The sequence below is a fragment of the Gastrolobium bilobum genome, unplaced genomic scaffold (genome assembly GCF_033153095.1).
Source record: "Gastrolobium bilobum isolate Gb01-03AN ecotype WA unplaced genomic scaffold, APGP_CSIRO_Gbil_v1 utg16513, whole genome shotgun sequence".
NCBI lineage: Eukaryota > Viridiplantae > Streptophyta > Magnoliopsida > Fabales > Fabaceae > Gastrolobium > Gastrolobium bilobum.
Genome location: NW_026899607.1, coordinates 20,859 through 35,694, shown reverse-complemented (window position 1 = coordinate 35,694; position 14,836 = coordinate 20,859). Strand labels below are relative to the sequence as shown.

At 32.4% G+C, this 14,836-nt stretch overlaps 2 protein-coding genes across 2 annotated transcripts; one reads left to right on the top strand and one right to left on the bottom strand.

Moving 5' to 3' along the window:
* Positions 1-5,533: 5,533 nt before the first annotated feature.
* LOC133291948 (dof zinc finger protein DOF1.4-like) lies at positions 5,534-6,327 on the top strand. Its single transcript, XM_061490306.1, has 2 exons — positions 5,534-5,753; positions 5,786-6,327. The coding sequence occupies exons 1-2, from the start codon at positions 5,534-5,536 to the stop codon at positions 6,325-6,327; spliced, it is 762 nt and encodes a 253-aa protein (XP_061346290.1).
* Positions 6,328-6,951: 624 nt separating this feature from the next.
* Positions 6,952-11,529, bottom strand: LOC133291945 (uncharacterized). Its single transcript, XM_061490303.1, has 6 exons — positions 11,103-11,529; positions 10,701-10,807; positions 9,445-9,553; positions 9,173-9,334; positions 8,119-8,292; positions 6,952-7,187 (listed from the first exon to the last, which is right to left on the bottom strand). The coding sequence occupies exons 1-6, from the start codon at positions 11,355-11,357 to the stop codon at positions 7,158-7,160; spliced, it is 837 nt and encodes a 278-aa protein (XP_061346287.1). The 5' UTR covers positions 11,358-11,529; the 3' UTR covers positions 6,952-7,157.
* Positions 11,530-14,836: the final 3,307 nt, after the last annotated feature.

Sequence of the window (14,836 nt, the reverse complement as noted above, 5' to 3'; positions counted from 1 at the left end):
AAGACAATTTGCCAAAATAAATGAGTTCAATGTCATGTCTCAATTTAAAATTTTAAGGGATTGATTTCATGGGTCATATAATTCTCACCTAATTCATTTTCAACCAATATAGAACTTCATCATTCACAATTGAATTCCCTAACACCTCTCACTTGTCACCCCTTCATAGTTCTTCAAATGCTTTTCTTGGCCCAGTTTTCGTAAGGATGTTGACTTAGCTTGTTTAGAAGAAACCCGAGCCTTCTCTGTTCAATTTGGAGAATTTGTGCATTGGACCGCTGTATGTTGCTACTTTGTCTACAAGATCTGCTTGGCTTCATAATTGGATGAAAGGTCACATAAGTATGGGAAGAGTATTTTTGTAAAAATGTAAGGTTCCTTGCAAAGTCCGAGAACTTTGTGCGTAGTGTTTGTCCTTAAATTCCATATCAGTAAGAAGCATGTCAAAAATTCCATACACTACGGGATTGTTTGGTAGAGAAGAAATTTTTTTTATCTAGAAATCACGATTTTCAGGAATATGATGAGAAGACGAGTTTTCTGAAAATGTTACCAACAAGTTGTTTGGTAGACCAAAATATTTCCAAAAATATTAGATTAATTTTCTTGATGCTATGTTTAATTGTATTAAATTTTTTCTTGTTACAGAAATCTTAGAATACCACCCCTGGATGGTATTTTCAAAAAAAATTACACATAAAATAAAATCCCAAAAAAATCAGATTCTTGTGAAAATTTTGAAAATCTTGTACCAAACTTGGATAAATACTATTACCATTTTCAGTTTCTCGAGAATCGTAAAAAAAATCCTATAACAAACACCCAAGAAAAAAGACACAAGATGTTGGTTACAGGGTAATCATCGCAAAATTATATTTTTGCGTCAGTTAAGACGTCGTTTGTGTGGAACGACGATTTTTGGTATCTCCCGTCATTTTAGTAAATCAAAGCTATATCCATCATTTTAGTAATATATATAGAGAAAAGTGTGTATAATTTTGAAGGATGTAAAGTTGTGTCATTTTAAGAGAGAGAAAGAGATAGATAAAGAAGGAGAGAGAGTTGACAAAAAAAAAATAAAGTTGTGGGTCCCACCTCTTTGTGAGAGTGAAAGGATGTAAGTTGTGTAATTTAAAAGTATAGACACTTTTCCCATATATATATATATGAGATTATATTTTCTTATGCAATAGGAGATATTTATCTCATGCTGCACTCACAATTTTATGTGGATCTCATTGCACGGAAAAAGAAAAAAAAAATTGAAATGCGACCCATGTCTTTTTGAGTGTGTAGAAGAGACTTGTTGTCTCATATTACATGAGGTTAATATTTTCATATATATATATATATATATATATATATATATATATATATATATATATATATATATATATATATATATATATATAGGGTTTAGCGGATGTACAGTGACTGCACCTAAGGATTGCTGTAGTCATACAAAACTACGTCGTTTTATAGTATGAAAGAATTAAATTTGAGAAATCATAACCATACAAAAGTAGAAATAAATATAAAGCATTAAATATAGAGAATTATAACCATACAAAAATGGAAATAAATATAATGTTTCCTTTTTCTATAATTAATTTTGAACGCAAACTTCTTTTTTCTCACCCAAAACGACGTAGTTTTTAGGTGGTCGCACAAATGCTTATATGCAGTCACATTACAAATCATTTTGCCATATAAATATAAATATATATATATATATATATATATGAGTTCGCTTTTTTTGCAGTTACTACAGATAAGTTATCTGCAGTAAGCCCAATACGACATCATTTTGGGGCAAAAATCATGATATTTTTGTAATTTTAATTTATTTCAGGGTTATAATAGTCTTTATATTTAAATTTTTAAGATTTCAATACCAAAATGACGTCGTTTTGAGAATAAATGCAGATAACTTATCTGCATTAACTGCAGAAATATTTTTCCCTATATATATATAAAGGCTTTAATAGCTCTTTTGTCGTTGTATATGGAAAAATTTGCAGCAACACTTATTTTCACCAGGATACGGTTCTGTATCCTGGTGTATTTTTTATTCCAGGACACGGCTCCGTATCCTAATTTAAATAAGTTTACTGCAACTTTTTTCATCTGCAGCAACAGCAGAAACGAGGAACCCATATAAAAAAATAACTTTTGATATTACAACTATCTACTTCTCGGAGTATACAATTTTTGCAGATTCCTGTAATAAAGGTCATAAGTACCCTTTTATAGACTAATTATAAATTGATCTAAAATTCAAATCCTAAAATCCTAAAAAAATTGAATTTTAGTAAAGTATTGCCGACGAAGGACCGTGTACTACTTTACTAAAATTTTAAAACTATTAAGGTTTAATCTAGTGAAATTCGATGGGCTTCAGCGATAATCGTTTCATTAATAAACTCACAAATGGAGCCCACGAGTTTTAAAATTAATTAATGAATTTTAAAATCATCATTCATTCAATATTTTATTTGAGAATTTTCATAAGCTTTTCCGAATTCATTGTTTAATTTCAAAATTGTTTTTAATAACTTACTATTGCTGAGCGACAGGCTGTATAATACTTATTAAAATTTTAAAATTATTAAGGCTCTAATAAAATTCAATCATGCTTATCCAACGGGACTTCACATGATTATTTATTAATATGCCTACAATGCGTTTAGAGGTTAAATTAATTTTTTAATTTAAATCTCCTCTCATGATTATTTAGGTACAATCTAAAAAAATCCAATCATGCTTATTTGATGAGACTTCACATGATTATTTTATTAATGACCCTATAGTGCGCCTGGAGGTTAATTAATTTCTTAATTTAAATCTCCCCTCATTCGACATAAGTAATTTTCTAATAATAATAATAGAAAGAAATTGGATTATATTTTGATTTATTTTATCAATTCTTTCTGTATTTTATTTATTATTGTAAATGGATTTATTTAGAATTATTGTTTTTGTTGATTCAAAAAAAAGTTTTTTTTTTTTTTTTTTGGAGATTATCCCTACGTAATCTCATAGGTTCCTTTTGGACTAATTCGAAGTTCGGGGAGGATCTCAGGTATTAATACTTTAAATCTCTTCCAAATATTATATTGGAGAGAATTAAACACATATTCTCACCTCACCTACTCAATTGCGATTACCGAAAAAAAAAAAGTTGTACATTGATATAAGGAAGCTTATATTTTGCATACGGTGGACCAATCATGTCCTATCTTAGTGACACTCCTGAGACTTGTGTAGGATACGGTCCGGTAGACTTCTTTTATTCAGTTGTACAGGGCACTAAACAAGTTTCCTTTCTCATACTATAACATTATATATCCGTAGGGATGAAAGCACTAGACATGTGTTCCGAAGTGTTCGGAGCAAAGCTTCTCTTTAAATTCCTTTGTCATTGTGTTTGATATTCCTCTGAACACGTTCCATCATCTCACCATTGTTCCTGAACATGTTCAAAATGTTTCTCCTGATTCACCAATTAGTAATTTATATCTGTTAATTAACATGTTTACATGTGTTATTGTTTTAATAATCACACAACGTTAATTAAAATGAAAGTTTATTAAAAATGGAGTTAATAATTTTTTATTATTAATTGATAAATAGTTTAGTTATTATAACGAAAGTTTTTAAGTTATAAAATTTTAAAATATTTTTTAATTAATTAATTACACTCTTAATTAATAACAAAGTCTAAATTAAAAAATATTTCAAAAGAAATAGTTTAAAGAAATGGTTATGATTTCTAAACCGTTTAATCTTGCAACCTTGATATTTCATCACACATGCATTCCTAAATACAATATGCCAATAGAATTCTCCAAATGTCTGTACTACTATAAAACATTACTGTTATATATTCTTGAGTAAATATCTTTTTTGGTTCCTATTAAAAAATACAGTCTTCACTTTAGTTCTTTATAAAAAAAAATTAATCTCGAGGTCTCTAACAAATTCAAAATAAGCTCATTTAGTTGAAATCGTAGTCCCTTATAAATTCAAAAAGACTCATATTAGCCCCTCAAAAAAAACTAAAATAAGTCCATTTTAAATTTTATAGGGATTGACTAATTTTTTTGTAAAAAACTAAAGTAAGGACCGTATTTTTTGTTAGGAACTCAAAAAGATATTTATTCTGTATTCTTCAATTTGCAAAGAAGCAACGACTTCAAGTTGTCTTATCAATACTATTATTAAACACGTCTTGATACTCAAACCTGAAGTCTTCCTTCTCAGGCCCAGTTCAACATACAAGCTTGCAAACCGACCCTTTGAATGGACTAATATATTTTTCATCAATCTTTAGCATCGTTCCGAGTTCCGACCCTAACAGGCAATGAATTTAAAGCTCTATCAATCTTCCTCACCGCCTCACAAGTCACAGACAGACCTTCATACAAAGCATGATTATAATCTGCATCGTTCATAAATCGAACCAAGAAAAATCTTCATTTAGATCCGAAACCCAGATATCATCTTTATGGGACCGAATAGACTCCAATTTAGAGGCAATGTATGTGTGTACTACCCGTTCTATTCGAATAGACTCCAAGAAGATCAAATTAATGTCTAATTTTGTTAGTCACTACACTCAAATGTAACCACATTATGATCACTTTTTTATATTCTCTTTTTCTCTAAATTTAAAAAGAGAACAAAATCTTTCTTTATTGAGTTCTACAAGATATCATGTTACGGAAATATGTACTCCCTTATGAAAAGATAGGACTGTCAATAGTCATAAAAGGGTGGATAAAATAAAAAAAAAGTGTAAATACCATTTTTAGTCTCTAACAAAAAATAGGGTCTCCACTTTAGTCATTTACAAAAATAAATTAGTCAGTTAGTTCCTAACAAATTCAAAGTGAGCCCAATTAGTTGAAATCGTGATCCCTCACAAATTCAAAAAAGACCCATATTAATCCCTCAAAAGGACTAAAATGGGTCCACCTTGAATTTGTTAGGGACTAACTGACTAATTTATTTTTGTAAGGGACTAAAATGGGGACTGTATTTTTTGTTAGGGATCTAAAATGGTATTTACTCTTAAAAAAATTAGAGTAAATACCCCTTTTCGTCCCTGGCAATTTTCACGAGACACATTTTAGTCCCGAACAATAAAAAGGCTCATTTTAGTCCCTAATATTTGAAAAAAAAGGGCCACGTTCGTCCTTCTGTTAGTTGGCATCTGACGGCCCAACTAACGGAGCACACGTGGACCGTTACTTTGCTGAGTCACCGTTAAGTATGCCAGTGTGAAAGTAATACGACGTCGTTTTATGTCTTCTTGGAGTTTTGGACAACTGACCCTAGCATCGAAGGCCCTATTTGGTCCCTGGCAAATTTATCGAGGCCACATTTAGACAAACCTTTCTCTATGACAAACATTACCTGACTGAGGCTCTATTTATATCAGCACTTTTGTGCTTAATGCTATATTTTTATATTGAATCTACACCCCTAAATAGGGCCTTCGATAAACTTGGAGCTACCAAAGCCTAATCTGATGAGGAAACAACAGCAACAAACTCAGCAATCAGAGTTTTTGAATTGCCCAAGATGTGACTCTACAAACACCAAATTTTGTTACTACAACAACTGCAACAAGTCTCAGCCTCGCCATTTCTGCAGAGCTTGTAAGAGGCACTGGATTAAAGGCGGAACTTTACGCAATGTTCCTATTGGTGGTGGCAGGAAGAATAAGAGGGTAAAAAAATCAACCACCCAACATCTTCCTCCCCCACCAAAGCCACCACCTCCTCTACTTGCACCACCACTGTCTCAACCTTAATTGGCAACACGGGTGGCGGGTCATGTAGCCACATGACAATGAATCCAACTCCTCTTGCAGTGAGTAATCAGAAAAGCATCCCTTCCTCTTTTTATCAAGTTCAAGCTTTGATTCGTCAACAGAATCTGATGAATACTGGAGACTTAGAAAGCAAAGATTTTGGTATTGGTAATAGCATCTTTCTGAGTTCAACTTTGCCTCTTCCTCAAAACCAAAGCCTACACTTTCCCTTCTCGACCTCAAGCTCTTTTGACACAAACCCTTGTGCAGTATCAACTTCTCTGCGATCCTCCAATGTTTATAACTATGGGGAGGAGTTTAAAACAATGGAGGAACCAACCATCAACTACATAATGCCCAGCACAAGTGGCAGTAACACACAACCATGGGAGATACCAGCAACAAGTGCTGGCATGGAAACTTCAAACTATTGGAATTGGGAGGACATTGATTCTTTGGTCTCAACTGATCTGAAAGATCCCTGGGATGATTCTGATATCAAACCATGAGACGGAAAAAACAAAAAAACATGTGATAGTGTCTAAAGATTAGAAAGGTTTGTGGTGTTAAGGACTAAATAGGGCCTCGATAAATTTGTCAGGCACCAAATAGGGTCTTCGATGCTAGGGTCAGTTGTCCAAAACTTCAAGAAGACATAAAACGACGTAGTATTACTTCCACGCTGGCATACTTAACGGTGACTCAGAAAAGTAACGGTCCACATGTGCTCCGTTAGTTGGGCCGTCAGATGCCAACTAACGGAAGGACGAACATGGCCCTTTTTTTCAAATATTAAGGACTAAAATGAGCCTTTTTTATTGTTCGGGACTAAAATGTGCCTCGTGAAAATTGCTAGGAACGAAAAGAGGTATTTACTTAATAAATTAATTCTATTACTTTTTACCAAATTTAATAAAAGATATAACCATGGTCTTCAATACTCCAAGAGTACTAAAAGAGGGAGTTGAATTAGGTTAAAACTACCTTTTTTGTTTCAATCTTTTTAGAATCAGTTTGGTAGTACCCTTATTTGTAGAACGTAAAATTAGGGATGAGTTTTTCACCCTATGCTTACTTTTGTTTTATTCTACCTTCTTCTTCTTTTTTATTTATTACCTTCTAATTATAAAAAATGGAGAATAAAACTCTGATTAAGGGAAGATAAAAGGTCCTACCTACACCTTCCATTTCTGGTTTTCACGAGTTACAGGCTAACATCTCTTTGATACATACATACATTGCCAAAGAGAGCGGAACATGTTTACACCTTTATAACTAAAGCCTAAAGGGATTCTACATATGCATAACATTATTCAAGTTATTGCAAAGAGATAATCTTTCAGATCTGGACCCCAATCCTCTGCGCTACCTGTATCAGCAAAATATTCAACTCATTTATGTATGCCTAGAGATCTTATTAAAGCTCATTAAATAAAATTTTATTCAAGATAGCATTCATAATTTCAAAACCAAAAACGAACCAATAATAATAATAATAGTGATAAAAACAGCAGAAGATTTCTCCATATAAAGTATTCATTTTTGGATCATGCTAATTACATTAACTTTCAAACTGCCATATGTATATGCCTATCTTAAGCAGTTTCTGCAAATATGACTAATATTCATATCTTTCCCATTACCTCTCCCCTGGTTTAGTGCCCTTCTCATTAAAGAACTCTGATGTTTGGTTAACTATTTCCATTTATAATTCTCATTTTATCATAGAAGTAGTTATATTTAGAAGAGTGCCAATAATAATAGGACATAGCATAACAGCAAAAAATATGCAAGAGATGGTATCTCTTTTCCCCTAGTTTGTTTTGGGGAGCATTGTACTTACTGTTTCTCTCTGATTTTCTTGTGGCTGACTTCAGGGAGTTTCGCTCTCCCGTGGACAGCCTTTCTGTTTTACCTTTACTATTTGTGAGGATTTTTCATTTTTTATTTTCAGGTAACTAGGGAGACTTCTATTAGGATTAGAGGACGAGTCTGGAACAATGGTAAAGCTTTTCTTTTGTGACTGAAGGGTCGCAAGTTTGAATCCGGAAAATAGTCTTTTTGTAAATGTGTAAGAGTAAAGCTGCGTACAAGGATTGCCGTCACTTTACCCTCACTAGTCGGGGTTTAATGGGGAGTAATTTTAAGGAGACCTCTATTGGGAATTTGGGATCTAAGGGGAAGGATACAATGGTATGTTTAATATTGAGACCTCTTTGATTCTGTCCTAGCTGTATTTGCCCTCTATTCTCTCCAATAAAATTTCTTATATATTAAAAAGAGAGGAAGATATTAAATACCTCCTTAAAGGAGTGAACATCGCTTCCCCAAAGCCAAGCATCACAGCCTGCATCTCTGGCACCCCATATATCATTTCTGCGATCATCCCCGACATGAACAGCATCCTCAGGTTTTACGCCCAATAGTTCACATGCTTTAAGAAATATAGTTGGATTTGGCTTCTCTGCTGCAACCTATTTGAAAAAGGCATGTGAGAGAAGTTCATAGATCAATTATGGTATAAAAAAGGAAAATTATGATTATGAAACAATTGATTAAAAGCATGCATGATGTAACTGGTATTCCACCGCATGGATGCTCAAATGTATTTGAGATATAATTAAGAACTAGACAATCTAAATAATTGTCAAGAGGATCTCGGATGACAACTGCTAATTCCTGATAGTTGATATAGGAAACAATAATACAGGCCGCAAAATCTATTATATAATGCTATAGCATTTATAAATACAAGTATTTATTTTAGCCATCAAATTGCCATTTGATTTTTCACCAAATTTACTTATCTTTGCCACATTTGCATGCAATACTTGATAACATCTCCAATGCTAAAAGTCACCAATTATTATGTAAATTCCTTTTTCAAATGTAAGCATGTTTAGCTCAATGGGGGGAGGGCTCTACAACACAATTCTAGAGACCAAAATCGTGTTGAGCTGCTTCCTCCTCCAATGCACTTATGAGAATTGCATTGGGTGAGCCCCTTGCTAAAAAAGGCATGCTACAATGTTAACTTGACAATTGAATATTTGTAGTTCTAGTGGAAAGATAAATTTTAGTAATGATACATGTATGATATAAACAAAGATTTTTGTGCTTTCGATATCTTTGATACTTTTTTTTTTAACATTTGTCCTTTTAATTCCTAACATGTTCCGACAAAATGTGACTCAGTAAGACAATGAATGATTAAGATTTATTTCCACTATTTCCTTTCGATTTTTCACATTGCATGCATAAATGGATGCGAGAGGGCGGAGGAGAAGAGCAGAACCTGAAGTAACACAAACTGATAAAACAAAAGGCAGAAAAAGAAAAGAGTAATTTGCTTACCTCAGCTGATACTGCTACTGCATCAAACCAATTATCACATTTTAATGCCCGCAGGAGAGGTCTTAATCGAGTGTCAAAATTTGACACAACAGCCAATTTTACACCTGATTTTCTAAGAGCTCTGAATACTTCTTCTGCCTCGGGATCACAGAGGTGCCATGCCTATGGATGATAGCCAGCCAAAAATATCAAAACCTACCCAAATCTAGAAAAGAAAAAAGAAAAAGAGGGAATTGTACATTGTAGAAAAATGTAACTACAAGTGGTCTTACCTTCTCTGTCATATAGTAGTTATAAAGTTCTTCAAAGTATTGAGAATCTGAACAGCCCGTAGAATAACTAACTATGTATTGCCAGAAGGGCCTACCGTCATTTACATATCTGCAATGTAGAACACAACAAAGCATTTTAATTATGCAAAAAGTGAAAGCAGTGAAGTGTCTCTACAGCAATGCTAAAGGGGTTACTATTTTTAATTGAGTTGCAACTAACACAATAACACAGAGGGAGGAGAAACATTTCATTCCAAATTTTACTGACATAAACCAGTGTCTTGACATAAAGGCCAGTCACATACTATTCGGGTATTCTTAAGAGAGGAATAACATAGAATATACATATAGAAAGGGCAACTTTGCTAAGTATAGCTGCATGCAAACCACATGGAGCTTGTTGTGTTCCACTGTTAAATCATAATCTTTGTTTCCAGAACACTTGAGTTTGATAATATGGCTCATATGATTTGTTATCAAAATTTGCTCATTAATTAAAATGCTTACATCTTAGTCCTTTAGAAGTAGGTAATGGAGAAAGATCATTCATTATGTGCTATACATCGTTACTATCGAGAGCGCACAAGGTCTCATGCTATCAAAGAATTATTCTTGTCAGTTTATAAAAAAAAATGTAAAAACACTTGTCAATGTCTATACTCGAATGAATCGTGCCTGACTCTGAGACGTTTTAACTAATTAGACATATCATGAAGTAGTAACTGCTCGGTTTGAAGAAATTAACCACTTAACTACACCCATAAAGAAAGTCTACTGCAGTTGCTCTTTGAAGTTAGCAAGGGTCAAAATCAGCTGTTATGAGCACGGAGACGGCTCTTTTTTTAGTAGAAATGTGAAAATATCTAAACTATGAATTTTCAATCACATGAAAGTCATTCATGGTTGATATATAGCTACAGAAAAAAGCAAAATCCAATATTAATACCAATTAAATATATAAACCAGGAGATTTACAACCAATTGATTGTGCCATATGAAATACCAAATCCCCTTGAATTGAAAGGGAATAGATCTCTGTTGTGTAAATTTCACATGATCTTGCCAGACGTAGATTATTCAGAGTTTCATGCTGGTAAGGATAAAGATAACACAAAATTTACACACCAAAATTCCATAAAATTTACACATGAGAGAATCCCCTCAAATTTCAGATAGTGCTAATTAATATGAGTATATGAATGATTAAAAGCAAAAGGAAATAAATGAGAACTTAAAATTTTAAAGAAGAAACCCACCTGAGACGAGATTTACCCCAAGGCTGACCATAAGCTCTTCTATATCTGTGCAATATTTCATCCTCTGAGTACTCCACTCCATACTTCTCCCCAATATTCCTATATATCTACAACATAATAATTTCACCCAAAAAAAAAATCAAAATCAAATTCAAATCAGCACAAAAGGATAAATGATGGCATTAAAATAACAAAATTAGTTTCATAAATACAAAATTAAAAAAAAAAAAAAAAAAAAAACAATACATCCATGTATATAAGCAATAACCAGAGAGACCCAGATAATTAAATGAGACATGCATTGACCCAGAACCCAGAAAAAAAAAAAAAAAAAAAAGGTCATTGCAATGATTAGTTGATCTCCATGAGAGAGAGAGAGAGAGAGAGAGAGAGAGAGAGAACCTGGGCCATGGGTTGAGAAGGAAGGACAAGAGTTCCAACAGCATCAACAAAGAGTGCCTTGTGAGTGATCTTGCCATAGAGGGATCTCCTGTATTCTGCATAATCCTTGAGACCCAACACTTCCAACCCTCCCATGTTGCCTTGTTCCGCCGCCGCCGCCGCAGAGGAGTACGAGGAGCAACCCCATTTGCGGAGCGCAACCACTGGTCTCAATTTCGAACCCAGAATCCTCGAAGCCATTAGAGTCATCTTCATTGCTCTCTCTCTCTCTTCACATTGGAAATGGAAGAAAGTTTGGTTGCTCTTCTCTCGGTGTTGCTGATGCAAACAAACAAAAGAAGAAACCAAAGGAAACGGAAGCCTTGTGATTTGTAACTTGCAATCGTTAAAGCGTTATTGTATTTGTAACGATTGCTTAGTGTGATAGAGCAAAACAGTGTTTATGGAAAATGCCCCTGGACTTGGCTCATATTACATTCTTTCTTTCTTTTTTTGGTACTAACACATTAACAATTTATTATCAGCTGGTTGGAACTTGGAACTGGTCCATAGTTATCTTGTCTGCAATTTTGCATCATCACTTATTCATAATTTCTGATAAAATATGGACTTTATAAAAAAAAAATAGTTTTAATATGTATTAGAGAAAGAAAGAAAAAAATATTAATCAAGTAGTAAGCAACTTTTTCTTCTTTGACTAAAGGTCTCCATTTTGAGACTTGGAAATGAACAAAAAAATATATATGATGGAAGAGTAGTAATATAATTTTGGAAAGTACTTGAACTTAATTAGTTGAAATCCAATTATAAATTGATTAGAAAAAAATAATTAAACTATTTTTTTATTAAATGATACTCTTTTGAATATTTTCTATTTTTGGATCATTTAAAGAATTTAATTTTGAGAAGCAAAATCATTTTATACTTGTATAAATCACGCTCTCAATTTTTATTATTTATTTTAATCATATCTAATTATTCTAATTTATTATACATGTGAGTCGGTGGATGCAAATTTTAATGTATATAACACATTTTATACTTGTATATATGATATGTTATTATGTAATTTAATGAATTTAAGATGCTATTTATATTAGATGTATTTAAATTTAGTAATAGATGAGTAAACATAAAATTAAATAGTAACATAAATTACCAAAAAAAAAACAATAATAATAACATAAACAGATTTTATACTAATTCTATATAAAAATTAAATTCTAAGTCAAAGTTTACACCTTTTTCAAACCTTAACAAGCGAAATTGAAATAAAATTCTTTTAAAATGTCTCTTTAACTTATTTCTAATTGAATTTTAAGAAACATTTTTTTTCTATTCTAAAGTTAAGACATTATGTATAAAAATATAAATACCAATACTAAAATATGTTGGAAGTTTTGGAATTTGACGTAAGATCAAATCCAAATACTCTTAAGACCCTCATGTATATCTCTTTATCATATTGATCATTGTTTTGCTTAAATCTCGTTCACTGATATAACACTTTTTCTTTTTGTTCTTTTGAAATGATTGTACATTATTTTGCAACTAAAAGTTTTGAGTACGAATGCAATCCTCGATAAAAATCAGCAACAGCGGATGAGAACGTGGACCTAATCATTTAACAAGCATGAATAAACTCTATTAATAATGCAATTTTCGTATCCATTGGTATGATTGTGGACGTAATTGAATATAATGACTTTTGGATAAGGAACGATATTAAGCATAAAACTTGAATGTAATTTCAAGGAAGTCCTTGTGCTTTTTGTGAGTGTGGACTTTGAACAGTTTCATAATTTGAGCAACCGTTAAAGTTGATGTAAGAATAGTGCATCAGCGTGAGATTAATTTCAAGGAAGTCCATGTGCGTCTTGTGAGTGGGAACTGTGAATAGTTTCATTCCATCTTGATCTTCTAATTTGGGCTACCGCTAAAGTTAAAGTAAGAATATTGCACGTTCAGCAAAATAAAAATAAAAAAATCTACCAATGGCACATTTAATAAATAACTGGGTTCTTTAAATATATTGATAGGGATTCAATTCATAGCCGTGCGTATAAGAAAAATGATTTCTATATCTCGAGAAGATTAATCTTTGACTATCGATCACAGAATACCTTAAAGCGTTTGGTAGAGGAGAAATTTTTTTTTATCCGGGAATCTCGATTTTCAGAAATATGATTTTTACATTCAGTTTACGATAATATTCGAAAATTAAAAATTTTAAAAAAATTCAATTTTCCAAAATTCCTGAAGAATACTGCGTACCAAACGCTCCCTAAGAGAGTGTTTGATAGGATGCAAAAAAAAAATTGCCCTGAAAAGTGGGGTTGGGAAGAAAGATTAACTATGTTTGGTAGTAAGGTTTGTTAAAACAGATTGAAAACTTTTCAATCCATCAAAAAATTTTCCACATAGTTTGCAACCAGAAGATGACCTTTGAGAACATGTAAAAAAAACTACCCATGATGGGAGAAACTGATAACAATTTTTAAAGATCAAAACACCCTTATTTATGAGCTCTACTTCATGATGTTTGAGAGAGAGAGAAAAATAAAGACAATACATAAGTTACCGTTTAACATAACAACTTCAATTCTAATCATCGATAGTTTCTTAACTTTGTTACATCACTTTTTTACTATTAATCCAACATAACATCAATAAATTTAACTCAATTTTTTTGAAAAAATTATATCTTACCAAACATATTTTCTTAACTTATCAGGCAACAAATTTTTCTCGTCATCTTCCCGACAAATTTGTGTTTCTGGTAAAAAAATATATATCTCTTATACCAAACACTCTCTTAAGTTCTACCCTAAGAAGAAAAAAAATCTAACAATGAGTGCATCCACCCAAAATAATAATTATGATGATGAATGCAGATGCACCAAGAAAAGATTTGAGCGCAGGAATTTTTTTGTTGCTACTTTTTTTTTTTAAATTTCTTTGTATAATTATGTTATTACAAGAAAAAATCTTATTAGTGTCTCAAATTTTGTTATTACATATGAAATTTTGTCACAAATTCCTAAGTCACAAGTTTATTTGTGACGAAATTTGATTGTTTATGTCGAAAATTGTTATTTGTGACAAAGTTTGTGACGAAATTTTTTGTCACAAATAAACTTTTTTCTTTCTATAAATCAAAAATTGTTGGTTGTTAGTATCATGTAAGACCAAAATTAAGTGTTGCAAGTGAAGTTGAGATGCACACATCACCACAATAATGGAAGCAAGCAAAGCTACGGAAACAAGACGCAAGAAAAACAGAAACATAGCATGAGAACACACATGAAGTCCAAATGTCGTTATCAAATCCTCGTCACCAGAATTCAAGGACTCATCAAATTCATCGAAAGGTATGCATGTGGGGTCCCCCGGTTGGACCAATTCCACATGGCATAGCGATCTCGTTCCTCAAACCCTCCAATAGACGAAACCCTTTTGGCTCTGCCTGACCAAATTCTAGCGCAAGGACACGTTAGAGCGTGAGGGTCTCTTTCCAGGACACTTCATGTTCATTATTTTTATCTCAAATCTTGAATTTGTTTGCGTGTTTTATCTCTGTCAGAAATACATTTATTGAAAATTGTCTTGGTTTGATTGCACTCTTCTTCATTTCATTATTTATGGTAATGACTGATTGTAGAGTGAGAACAACGCTTCATGAAGACATGGGTGAGAAATTTCAAATGAGTGCTTGAATTTATGGGAGTATGTAT

Coding starts and splice junctions, on each gene's coding strand:
- LOC133291948 (XM_061490306.1), top strand. CDS start 5,534: ATGAGGAAACAACAGCAACAAACTCAGCAATCAGAGTTTTTGAATTGC. Junction 5,754..5,785: donor GGTAAAAAAATCAACCACCC/AACATCTTCCTC, acceptor AAGCCACCACCT/CCTCTACTTGCACCACCACT.
- LOC133291945 (XM_061490303.1), bottom strand. CDS start 11,357: ATGAAGATGACTCTAATGGCTTCGAGGATTCTGGGTTCGAAATTGAGA. Junction 9,335..9,444: donor ACTACTATATGACAGAGAAG/GTAAGACCACTT, acceptor TATCATCCATAG/GCATGGCACCTCTGTGATCC. Junction 7,188..8,118: donor ATGTTCACTCCTTTAAGGAG/GTATTTAATATC, acceptor TTGCTGATACAG/GTAGCGCAGAGGATTGGGGT.